The sequence below is a fragment of the Delphinapterus leucas genome, chromosome 15 (assembly GCF_059928025.1).
Source record: "Delphinapterus leucas isolate spDelLeu-1000000601 "Yukka" chromosome 15, BTC_Dleu_Yukka2, whole genome shotgun sequence".
Lineage (NCBI taxonomy): Eukaryota > Metazoa > Chordata > Mammalia > Artiodactyla > Monodontidae > Delphinapterus > Delphinapterus leucas.
In genome coordinates this window covers 67,140,789-67,154,126 of record NC_143143.1, presented here as the reverse complement: position 1 = coordinate 67,154,126, position 13,338 = coordinate 67,140,789, and the positions used below count along the sequence as shown (strand labels likewise).

At 39.2% G+C, this 13,338-nt stretch overlaps 1 protein-coding gene across 7 annotated transcripts in view; it reads left to right on the top strand.

Moving 5' to 3' along the window:
- The window catches only part of TTI1 (TELO2 interacting protein 1), a 64,544-nt gene extending 53,988 nt beyond the window's left edge, over positions 1-10,556 (top strand). For 5 of the 7 annotated variants that reach the window (XM_089896850.1, XM_089896846.1, XM_089896847.1 and 2 more), the window contains one exon: positions 521-10,556. In XM_089896850.1, coding sequence (XP_089752976.1) covers positions 521-857 — 337 coding nt within the window. In that variant the 3' untranslated portion in view covers positions 858-10,556. The remainder of the gene's footprint in view (positions 1-520) is intronic. The other 2 variants (XM_022592444.3, XM_089896851.1) reach the window with 2 other exon arrangements.
- Positions 10,557-13,338: the final 2,782 nt, after the last annotated feature.

The following is a 13,338-nucleotide window of genomic DNA, read 5'->3' as shown; positions in this document are numbered from 1 at the left end:
TTTCCTCACTCCCCTTCTGGTACTTTCTGGAATCACCTCCCCAGAAAACTACTTGCCATTAAACCTTTGTCCCAGCCTCTGCTTCTGGAGGAATCCATACTAAAACATCCTTTAAACAAGACACAGATACGTTTCCAGCCCCCACTGCACCCTTGCCTGGACACCTTCCTCTCTCTCATTTGCTTCCCTCACAGAGTGTGGGGCCCATGGACCATGGTGGCCCAGCTTGGGTCTGCCTGGCACAGTGTAGATCAGACCCATCACCTGCCTCTTTCTTAGTACTCTGCCTCTATAATTCAACCTGAGATGTCTCTCCTCTGGGGCAGCACTGTCCAATAGAACTTTCTTCAGGGATGGGAGTGTGTTATGTCTGCGCTATCCATTATGGTGGCCACTAGCCACAGGTGTCTACTAAGCACTTGAAATGTGGCTGGTACAACTAGGGAACTGAATATTTTATTTTATTAGTTTAGATTGAGATAAATGCATGGGGCTAATGGCTACTGTATTGGACACACAGCTCTGGGATATACCCTACCCTCTGTAGGCTGCTAAGTTTCCTGGACACCCAGCCTGATGGACCATGGGAAGGGCAGCTGAGTGGACCGAGCTCTCTGCACGCAACTCAGCCATTGGGCCCATCAGAGCTTCCTCAGGTAGGTCACCAGAAGGCAGACACTTGGGTCCCAGGGTGGTCAACAATGTGGGCCTGTCTACAGATTCCATTATTAACTCCCCCTTCTCTGAATGCACCATCCTTCAACTGCTCCCTACCCCCTGTAGCTGGATCAGAAAACCTTGAGGGAGAAGCCACGGTGGCTGATCTGGTGGCAGGGGGTGAGGCCTGGAATTGCTGACTGAGACACCTCCTTACCCACTAGCGTGGCATCCTTTTGTGTAGTGAATCAAAAAGTTCTCCCTGGGGCTTCCCTGGTGGCGCAGTGGTTGAGAGTCTGCCTGCCGATGCAGGGGACATGGGTCCATGCCCCGGTCCGGGAAGATCCCACATGCCGCGGAGTGGCTGGGCCCGTGAGCCATGGCCACTGAGCCTGCGCATCCGGAGCCTGTGCTCCACAACGGGAGAGGCCACAACAGTGAGAGGCCCGCGTTCCTCAAAAAAAAAAAAAAAAGTTCTCCCTGGAGTTGAGGAATAAACATATATTTCGACTAATACTGTATATTGAACTAGTGCCTAGCATTCAGGACAAAGGCAGGCTCAGGGTAGGCCCTGCTAGAAGTCATCAGTACATAACCTCCTCTTCTCCTAAGTAAAAGAACCCCTATTTATCTAGGCACACAGCTGGTCAGAGTAAAGGTCACACTTTCCCATCTCCCTTGCCATGTGGCCATGTGGCTTAAGTTCTGGCTCATGATAGATAAGCAGAAATGATCTTCAACCTCAAGCAAGTATCCTTAAAGAGAGGGTGTGTGCCCTTCTCTCCCTTTTCCTCCTTCCTCCTGGCTGCAATGCAGACGCAGCGCTGGGGGTACAGTGATCATCTTGGGCTTTGAAGAGAAGCCTGGCTAAAGGGATGGTAGATCTCATAGAAATGGGGTAGAAATGCCAACTAGTTCAAAACAACGGTCTTGTGAAATTTAGGGAAGGAGAAAACAGGGCTCCAAAAAACTTCCTTTGCTCAAATAGGATGCAGTAGGTGCAAACTTTGACCCAAACTTTAAAAGCTGTTAATGTCTGTCAGGGACAAATCTTTATTCATTGATTCATTTATTGAGTGCATGCCATGAGCCAAGACCTGTGCGAGGCATTGTGGACTCACCAGTACACAGGACACCAGAAGTTAGTGCCCTCACAGAGCCTTCATTACCATCGCTGACTTTATAGTTCAGTGTACCTTCTAAGTGTTTTTACAGTCACCCTCAGTGAATACGGCATTGAGCTCATACTTTTAAAATAACCTGCTCCTCAACCAGAATCTCATACATTGCAGATGGGAATGCAAAATGGTGTAGCCACTTTGAAAAACAGTTTGGAAGTTTCTTATAAAGTTAAACATACATTTACCATACTGCCCAGAAATCCCACTCTTAGATATTTACCCAAGAGAAATGAAAACATGTCCACACAAAGATTTGTGTATGAATGTTCATGGCAGAGTTATACATAATAGCCCCAACTAGAAACAACCCCAATGTCCATCAATAGAAGGATGGATAAACAAATTGTGATATACCCATACAACAGAATACTACTCAACCGTAAAAATGAATGGAGAACTGGTATACACAACATGGATAAATCTCGAAATCACTACACTTGGTGAGAGAAGCCAACCACAAAAGAGTATATACTGTCTGATTCAATTTATATGAAATTCTAGGAAAGGCAAAACTAATCTATAAACGTAGATCACTGGTTACCTGGGGCTGGGGTTTGGGGAAGGGGATTGATAGCAAACGGGTACAGAGGAAGTTTGGAGGTTGATGAAAGTGTTCTTTTCTTGATTGTAATGTGATTACATGACTGTATATGTTTATCACATAATGGTGATTGTATGACTATATCAAGTTATACACTTTAAATGGATGCTTTTATTGTGTATTAATCATATATACCTCAATAAAAATGATGTAAGAAAATTTAACCACACCGTCCATGAATTAGTGAGGAAAAATAACCTCTGTTTATACACTGCAACAATAGATAAATTTTTTTTTCCATCAAAAAAATTTAATACATCTTTATTGAAGTATAATTACTTCACAACACTGTGTTAGTTTCTGTTGGACAAGAAAGCAAATCAGCCATATGCATACACATGTCCCCATATCCCCTCCCTCTTGATCCTCCCTCCCAACCTCCCTATCCCACCCCTCTAGGCGGTCACAAAGCACCGAGCCAATCTCCCTGCTATGCTGCTGCTTCCCACTAGTCAACTATTTTACATTCGGTAGTGTATGTATGTCAATGCTACTCTCCCTTCACCCCAGCTTCGCCCTCCCACCCCAGGTCCTCAAGTCCATTTTCTGTCTATCTCTTTTTTTTTTTAGCTTGAAATATTTTTATTCAATAATTTTTCAAGTATTTTTTAAAATTTATGTCTATCTCTTTATTCCTGCCCTGCAACTAAGTTCATCGGTACCATTTTTTTTAGATTCCATATATATGTGTTAGCATAGGGTATTTGTTTTTCTCTTTCTGACTTACTTCACTCTATGACAGACTCTAGGTCCATCCACCTCACTACAAATAACTCAATTTCGTTTCTTTTTATGGCTGAGTAATACTCCATTGTATATATGTGCCACATCTTCTTTATCCATTCACCTGTCGACGGACACTTAGGTTGCTTCCATGTCCTGGCTATTGTAAATAGAGCTGCAGTGAACATTGTGGTACATGACTCTTCTTGAATTATGGTTTTCTCAGGGTATATGCCCAGGAGTGGGATTGCTGGGTCATATGGTAGTTCTATTTTTATTTTTTAAGGAACCTCCATACTGTTTTCCGTAGTGGTTGTATCAATTTACATTCCCACCAACAGTGCAAGAGGGTTCCCTCTTCTCCACGCCCTCTCCAGCATTTGTTGTTTGTAGATTTTCTGATGATGCCCATTCTAACTGGTGTGAGGTGATACCTCATTGTAGTTTTGATTTGTATTTCTCTAATAATTAGTGATGTTGACCATCTTTTCATGTGCCTCTTGCCTATCTGTATGTCTTCCTTGGTGAAATGTCTATTTAGGTCGTCTGCCCATTTTTTAACTGGATTTTTTGTTTTTTTGATATTGAGCTCCATAAGCTGTTTGTACATTTTGGAGATTAATCCTTTGTCTGTTGTTTCATTTGCAGTTATTTTCTTCCATTCTGAGGGTTGTCTTTTTGTCTTGTTTATGGTTTCCTTTGCTGTGCAAAAGCTTTGAAGTTTAATTAAGTCCCATTTATTTTTCTTTTTATTTCCGTTACTCTAGGAGGTGGGTCAAAAAAGATCTTACTGTGGTTTATGTCAAAGAGTGTTTTTCCTATGTTTTCCTCTACGAGTTTTATAGTGTCTGGTCTTACATTTAAGTCTTTAATCCATTTGGAGTTTATTTTTTTGTATGGTGTTAGGTAGTGTTCTAATTTCATTCTTTTACATGTAGCTGTCCAGTTTTCCCAGCACCACTTACTGAAGAGGCTGTCTTTTCTCCATTGTATGTTCTTGCCTCCTTTGTCATAAATTAGGTGCCCATATGTGCGTGGGTTTATCTCTGGGCATTCTATCTCGTACCATTGATCTATATTTCTGCTTTTGTGCCAGTACCATACTGTCTTGATTACTGCAGCTTTGAGGTATAGTTTGAAGTTTGAAGTTGGGGAGCCTGATTCCTCCAACTCCATTTTTCTTTCTCAAGATTGCTTTGGCTATTTGGGATCTTTTGCATTTCCATACGAATTGTAAAAAATTTTTTCTAATTCTGTGAAGAATGCCATTGGTAGTTTGATAGGGATTGCATTGAATCTGTAGATTGCTTTGAGCAGTATAGTCATTTTTCACAACATTGATTCTTCCAATCCAAGAACATGGTATATTTCTCCATCTGTTTATGTCATCTTTGATTTCTTTCATCAGTGTTTTATAGTTTTCTGAGTACAAGTCTTTCACCTCCTTAGGCAGGTTTATTCCTAGGTATTTTATTCTTTTTGTTGCAATGGTAAATGGAGTGTTTCCTTAAATTCTCTTTCTGATTTTTCATTGTTGGTGTATAGGAATGCCAGAGATTTCTGTGCATTAATTTTGTATCCTGCAAACTTACCAAATTCATTGATTAATTCTAATAGTTTTCTGGTAGCATCTTCAGGATTTTCTATGTATAGTATCATGTCATAGGCAAACAGTGACAGTTTTACTTCTTCTTTGCCAATTTTTATTCCTTTTATTTCTTTTTCTTCTCTGATTGCCATGGCTAGGACTTCCAAAACTGTGTTGAATAAGAGTGGTGAGAGTGGACATCCTTGTCTTCTTCCTGATCTTAGAGGAAATGCTTTCAGTTTTTCACCATTGAGTATGATGCTTGCTGTGGGTTTGTCATATATGGCCGTTATTATGTTGAGGTAGGTTCCCTCTATGCCCATTTTCTGGAGAGTTTTTTATCATAAATTGGTGTTGAATTTTGTCAAAAGCTTTTTCTGCATCTATTGAGATGATCATATGGTTTTTATTCCTTAATTTGTTAATGTGGTGTATCACATTGATTGATTTGCATATATTGAAGAATCCTTATATCCCTGGGATAAATGCCACTTGATAATGGTGTATGATCCTTTTAAGGTGCTGTTGGATTCTGTTTGCTAGTATTTTGTTCAGGATTTTTGCATCTATGTTCATCGGTGATACTGGTGTATAATTTTCCTTTTTTACGATACCTTTTTCTGATTTTGGTATCAGGGTGATGGTGACTTCGTAGAATGAATTTAGGAGTGTTTCTCCCTCTGCAATTTTTTGGAAGAGTTTGAGAAGGATTGGTGCTAGCTCTTCTCTAAATGTTTGATAGAATTTGCCTGTGAAACCATCTGGTCCTGGACTTTTGTTTGTTGGAAGGTTTTTAATTATGGTTTCAATTTCATTACTTGTGATAGGTCTGTTTATATTTTCTAATTCTTCCTGGTTCAGTCTTGGAAAATTGTACCTTTCCAAGAATTTGTCCATTTCTTCATGGTTGTCCATTTTATTGGCATATAGTTGTTTGTAGTAGTCTCTTATAATCCTTTGTATTTCTGCAGTGTCAGTTGTGATTTCTCCTTTTTCATTTCTAATTTTATTGATTTGCGCCCTTTTTTTCTTGATGAGTCTGGTAAGGCTTTATCATTTTTGTTTATCTTCTCAAAGAACCAGCTTTTAGTTTTACTGATCTTTGCTATTGTTTTGTTTGTTTCTATTTCATTTATTTCTGCTCTGATCTTTATGATTTCTTTCCTCCTACTGACTTTGGGTTTTCTTTGTTCTTCTTTCTCTAGTTGTTTTAAGTGTAGGGTTAGATTGTTTATTTGAGATTTTTCTTGTTTCTTGAGGTGAGATTGTATTGCTATAAACTTCCCTCTTAGAACTGCTTTTGCTGTGTCCCATAGGTTTTGGGTTATCATGTTTTCATTGTCATTTTTTTCTATGTATTTTTTTTATTACTTCTTTGATTTCTTCAGTGATCTCTTAGTTATTTAGTAGCTCACTGTTTAACCTCTATGTATTTGTGTCTTTTACAGTTTTTTTCCTGTAATTGATTTCCAGTCTCATAGTGTTGTGGTCAGAAAAGATGCTTGATACGATTTCAATTTTCTTAAATTTTCTGAGGCTTGATTTGTGACCCAAGATGTGATCTATCCTGGTGAATGTTCCTTGCGCACTTGAGAAGAAAGTGTATTCTGCCACTTTTGGGTGGAATGTTCTCTGAATATCAATTAGATCTATCTGGTCTATTGTGTCATTTAAAGTTTGTGTTTCCTTATTTATTTTCTGTTTGGATGATCTGTCCATTGGTTTAAGTGGGGTGTTAAAGTCCCCTACTATTATTGTGTTACTGTCGATTTCTCCTTCCATGGTTGTTAGCATTTGCCTTATGTATTGAGGTGCTCCTATGTTGGGTACATAAACATTTATAATTGTTATATCTTCTTCTTGGATTGATCCTTTGATCATTATGTAGTGTCCCTCCTTCTCTTGTAACAGTCTTTATTTTAAAGTCTATTTTATCTGATACGAGTACTGCTACTCCAGCTTTCTTTTGATTTCCATTTGCGTGGAATATCTTTTTCCATCCCCTCACTTTCAGTCTGTATGTGTCCCTAGGTCTGAAGTGGGTCTCTTGTAGCCAGCATATATATGGGTCTTGTTTTTGTATCCATTCAGCCAGTCTGTGTCTTTTGGTTGGGGCATTAAATCCATTTACGTTCAAGGTTATTATCGATATGTGTGTTCCTATTACTATTTTCTTAATTGTTTTGGGTTTGTTTTTGTGGGTCTTTTTCTTCTCTTGTGTGTCCCACTTAGAGAAGTTTCTTTAGCATTTGTTGTAAAGCTGGTTTGGTGGTGCTGAATTCTCTTAGCTTTTGCTTGTCTGAAAAACTTTTGCTTCTCCATTGAGTCTGAATGAGATCCTTGCTGGGTAGAGTAATCTTGGTTGTAGGTTTTTCTCTTTCATCACTTTAATTATATCCTGCCACTCCCTTCTGGCCTGCAGAGTTTCCACTGAAAGATCAGCTGATAACCTTATGGGGATTCCTTTGTATGTTATTTTTTGTTTTTCCATTGCTGCTTTTAATATTTTTTCTTTGAATTTAATTTTTGTTAGTTTGATTAATATGTGTCTTGGTGTGTTTTTCCTAGGGTTTATCCTTTATGGGAGTCTCTGTGCTTCCTGGAATTGGGTGACTATTTCCTTTCCCATGTTAGGGAAGTTTTCAACTATAATCTCTTCAAATAATTTCTCAGACCCTTTCTTTTTCTTCTGGGACCCCTATAATTCGAATGTTGGTGCATTTATTGTTGTCCTAGAGGTCTCTGAGATTGTCTTCAATTCTTTTCATTCTTTATGCTGCTCCTCAGCAGTTATTTCCACCATTTTGTCTTCCAGCTCACTTATTCGTTCTTCTGCCTCAGTTATTGATTCCTTCTAGTGTATTTTTCATTTCAGTTATTATGTTGCTCTTCTCTGTTTGTTTGTTCTTTAGTTCTTCTAGATCTTTGTTAAACATTTCTTGTATTTTCTCAATCCATGTCTCCATTCTATTTCCGAGATTCTGGATCATCTTTACTATCATTACTCTGAGTTCTTTTTCAGGTAGATTGCCTATTTCCTCTTCATTTATTTGGTCATGTAGGTTTTTACCTTGCTCTTTCATCTGTGACATATTTTTTTGCTGTCTCTTTTTTTTTTTTTTTTTTAATGAGTGGGATTGTGTTCCTGTCTTACTGGTTGTTTGGCCTGAGGTTTCCAACTCTGGAGTTTGTAGGCTATTGGGTAGAGCTGGGTCTTGGTGCTGAGATGAGGAACTCCGTGAGACCTCACTCAGATGAATATTGCCTGGGGTCTGAGGTTCTCTGTTAGTCCAATGGTTTGGACTCAGATCTCCCACCGCAGGAGCTCCAGCCTGACCCCAGCCTCGTGAACCAAGATCCTGCAAGCCACCCAGGGCAAAATAAAATAAAATAAAATAAAAATAGCAAAGTAAAAAATAAAATTAGACTAGGAAACTAACAGATATGTTAGGAAGGTTATAAAAATAAAAATATTGATGAATCAACAACTGGAAGGTACAACAGTACCACAATAGTAAAAAAGAGGAGGAGGGGGAAAAAAAGGCGGGGGGAAGTGGAGGTCAAGAAGTGGAGGTCTAGCATCAGCCTCTTGCTTGAAACCATAACTTAGGTAACAGGGAGGAGCAGATGCAGGTCTAGCAATTGGGACCTGAGCTATGCCACCTTGACTCATTAACTGCATCTGTGACATCTCTGATAGCACCCAAAACTGGGAATCCTGAGCTGCCAATAGGAAGAACAGTTTGGGACTAGGGTCCTGGGGATTTAGACAAGTGCCAAGAAAGAAAATGGACAGAACGATTCCTGTTCAAAATAAGCTTGCAAACCAAAATTCTAAAGCCCTTGAAGTAAACTGACAGAGAGATGGCCAACAAACTCAACTCTTAACAGATGAATTTGCTCATGATAAGTGCAAATAATAGAGCAATCTGAAAATTCCGTTACAGGTTTAGGATCCTAACAAAGGTAAAGGAATGAACAACCTGTAAAAAGAAAAAAAATTATGAAACAAAGACAAACAGATTTGACTGTTGCTGTGAAAAAGAAACAATTAGAAATCCTAAAATTGAAAAGTATCATTATTGAAGTGAATTCAAATGGAATAAATTCTAAATAAAACACAGTTGAAGAGACAATGAATTGAGAGATATTCCTGAGTAATTCACCCAGCACAGAGAGATAAAGAAATGGAAAATATGAAAGAGCAGTTAAGACATAGTGAGCATATGGAAAGAGTCCAACATATGTGTAATAGGAATTCCAGAAGGATAGAATAAAGGATGTAATGGAGACACAATATTTAAGAGATGGTGACTGAGAATATTTCAGAATCAAAATGAAAGTCCTCAGATGAAAAACACATACCGTGTGCAAAATATTGGTAGAGTGGTTAAAAATAAATCTCGGGAATTCCCTGGTGGTCCAGTGGGTTAGGGCTTGATGCTTTCACTCCTGGGACCTGCGTTCGATCCCTGGTTGGGGAACTAAGATCCCGCAAGCCACGCATTGTGGCCAAAAAAAATAAAATTTAAAATAAATAAATTAATAAAATCTCAACTGGAAACATTGTAATGGTAGAGTAGAATATCAAAGATAAAGAGAAAAATCTTAAGATTTGCAGAGAATAAAGACAAATTGCCTACAAAGGAAAGGAAATCCAGTTGAGCTGACAGCAGATTTCTCGTCAACAGCAATGGATGACAGAGACAGAGAAATAATATGTTGATCATGCAGAGGGTAAAATACGATCAGCCTACCTCAGTACACAGCTAGATGGACACTGAAAAAGGAAATCAAATTACAGGTATTTTCAGACTTTCATAGATTAAGAGAGTTTACCACCTGTACCCTCACTGAAAGGATTACTAAAGCAAGTACTTCAGCAAAAGGGAAAGTGAAAGAAGGAAGACATTAAGTACAGAAATTAGTCAAATATATTGATGGATCTAAATAATTTCTGATAATATGAACATTAATTTCTGTGATAAACAGTGGAACTAAGATTCTAGACAATAACAAGAATGATGGGAGGGGGGCAATTCAGTTGGCAGTTACATGGTGTTAGAGGGATTGTCTTGTTAAGAGGAAAATAGATACTGAAAAACTTTATACTGTTAGGAAAATATATACTTAAGTATGTTAAAAATTAAAATGAAAACACTAAAAGAAATGTGATACACAGCTTTTAAATCAGTGGGGAGGAAAAAGGATGGGGTGCTAAAGAATGCTATCCATCAAAAGTCAAAAAAGAAGAAAAAAATTAAAGTAACCATATGTGCTCCCCCCACACAAAAAAAATCTCATGATAATAGAAAACACACACAAACATACACTCAAAATAAGATGGTAGAAAATAAGTCCAAATAAATCAGTGATCACAAGAAACGTAAGTGGATTAAACCTACCTATTAAAGTCAGAGACTATAAGATAAGATTTTTAAAAACTCAAAATTCAGCATAAGCTGTGTATAAGAGATAGACCTAAGACAATGACACAGAAATGATGAAAATAGAAAAAGATATACCAGGCAAATACTAACCAAAGAAAACTCATCTAACGATGTTAATATTGGGCGAAGCAGAATATAATACAAAACGGACTACTAGGGATAAACTGAGTCATGATATTTATGATGAAACCAAGAATCCCATCAAGAACGTGAAAACTCATGAGCCTAAAGCTTTTCCTAGATTTCAAGGGAGTCCTTTGGCCACTACACTTATTCAAGGATTGATCGTTCATTAAATTGAATCTTCAGACAGGCCTAAGTCCCTTAATGTAAAAAAGGGTGAGGCAAAAAAAAAAAAAAAAAAAAAAAAAAAGGGTGAGGCATGAGGACAAAGGGAGATTAAAAAATAAGGTTGTCTACTAAATTATTAACTATACAGCTCTGGGCTAAATCAACATAACGGCAACTAGAACAATAAAGGCCCAGCACATCCTAAATAACTTGTGGTACATTTGCATATTAAATTGGAACATTTATGTAGCTGTAGCCTAGAAAATGGCCTTTATTAAAATGTGCCCACAGTTAACACTTTCAGAGACTAAACTCATATGGCTCTAAATGCAACTCAGCAAACTTAACCTCCTCTTTAGGGCAGCAGTGAGGGCAGTGAAAGGGCTGAGTTGTGGGTGAAGGAGATACTCAAGAAACCTGGGGCATTTGAAAAAAATCACATTAGATGACCTTGTAGACAAGAAAGAGAAATGAGCTAGATGAGGCACAATTAGGTAAATTTGTCTTGGGCCCCAAAGGGCAGCTGATTAATTGATGCTGTTAAGACGGAGGAGAGTTCTTAATTGTAGAGTTCTATAACCCAGGCTCGAATCCTGGGTCCTTCACTTATTTACCTGGGAATTGTTTTTCTTTGTTTCTCTGGGCATCAGCCTCCCCCAAAGAAATCGCTGCGCATTTCAAGGGTTGTCATGAGAATTAAATGTGATAATTCCTTAAAGCACTTGGCCCACAACAATAGGCACTCAACAAAAACAGGGAGAGAGTTTGGGAGCCAGATGGGTGATACAGGTTTCAGAGTCTTCGTGACATAGGGTTCAACAGCATGAAAAAGCAGTTTGTAATTTGGGCTGCAATAATAAGAGCATGCTATTGGTATTGAGGGAGGTAATAGTTCTGCTCTGCTTAGCACTAGCCAGACCCCCGCCTTGAGTAGTGGTTTCATTTTTGAAAGCCATGTTTTTAAACGGACCTAGACCAGTGGTTCTCAAACTGTGGTCCCCAAGTGCAGCAGCATCAGCATCATCTGGGAATTTGTTAGAAAATGCAAATTATTGGGATCCACTCCAGCCCCACTGAATCTGAAACTCCAGGAGTGGGACCCAAGAAATTTGTGTTTTAACAACCTAATGCTGGGGCTTCCCTGGTGGCGCAGTGGTTAAGAGTCCGCCTGCCAATGCAGGGGACACGGGTTCAAGCCCTGGTCCGGGAAGATCCCACATGCCACGGAGCAACTAAGCCCATGCGCCACAACTACTGAGCCTGCGCTCTAGAGCCCGCGAGCCACAACTACTGAGCCCACCTGCCACAACTACTGAAGCTCACGTGCCTAGAGCCCGTGCTCCACAACAAGAGAAGCCACCACAATGAGAAACCCACACACCGCAACGAAGAGTAGCCCCCGCTCGCCGCAACTAGAGAAAGACCGCGTGCAGCAACAAAGACCCAACGCAGCCAAAAATAAATTTAAAAATAAAATAAATAAATTTATTTTAAAAAACCTATGCTAACAAACATTGGCATGATTCTGATGCATGCTAAAGTTTGAGAACCAGTGATCTGGATAGACATATGTGTTGGTGGTAGAAAAAGGTCTCAAAACCATCTCACATGAGTCCAGTTGAAGGACCTGAAGATGTTCAGCCTTGAGGAAAGAAGATCTGACCAATCATAAGACTCAGATGGAACAAGGAGCTGACTTCTTTTCCATGTCACCCCACTGATTGTTAGGACCAAGTGTGGAAAACATGGGGGAACAAAAGTAGCATGGTGGATTAGAGAAAGTGCTCTTGTCTGCAAGTAAAAGAAAACTGACCTAACGGCCTAAGTCTTAAGGAATTTATTGATTGATAACAGGAGTCTAGAAGTAGGGAGGTTCCTATCTGGCTAATTCACCAGATCAACCACATCCTCAAAAACCCAGGCTTCTCCCATCAGTGTTTTCTGCATCTCAAGTGGATCAGCTGCTCTTCACATGGCTGCCCAATGGTGGAAGAAATTCCCAGCTCACATGCTCAGACACTAAGAAGCAGAGGAAGAAAGTATGACTTCCTCGTGTATCCTCTTAAGAAACCTTTCCCAAGAGGGACTCCACTCTCCCTCCAACAGATGTCCCATTGCGTCTCATTGTGAATGTGACACACTAGGTCACATGACACTTCCTAAGTAGTCTCCAGCTCGGATAATGGAATTGCCAGCATTGGCTTAGACAAGGGTTTATTCACCTTTTCTGTGCCATGGGCCCATTTGGCAGTCTGGTGAAACCTAGGGACCCCTTCCCAGAATACTCTATTTAATTGCATAGAATAAAATGACCGGATTACAAAAGAAACCAACTATATCAAAAAAAAAATTTTTAAGCGATACAGGAATAAACTTGCTTCTTTATTAGTGCACTAAATAACAAAATCTAGCGGCAGATCTAATAACAACCATAATTTTTAAGTAGTGATAAAGGTAAACAATGTTCTGAGATACCTGTAATAACTGTTTTGTGATATGAAAATATTTGTGATTTCCATTGGTGACAAAGTCACAAGTTACTGCTAATAATACTGCGGTTTGTTGCTTACGTTCGTAATAGAAGGAAATGATAAAAAAAATTCAGTTGGAGTTTAATGAAAAGAAAGACATAGTTTCTTTTTTCTTTTTTCCCAATGCACGATGGTGAATCCCGTGCGTTCCATCCACAGACCCTCGGTGGGGTGGTCTGTGGACTTCATTAAAAGCCCATAGCTTAGATTAATTGCGATTCACATATTGAGTCTGGGAGTGGGCAGGTCTTTACTGAGACAAGTGGCTTCAAAGGAGTGTGGATATCTAAACTAAATCAGACTAACTCAAGCAAAA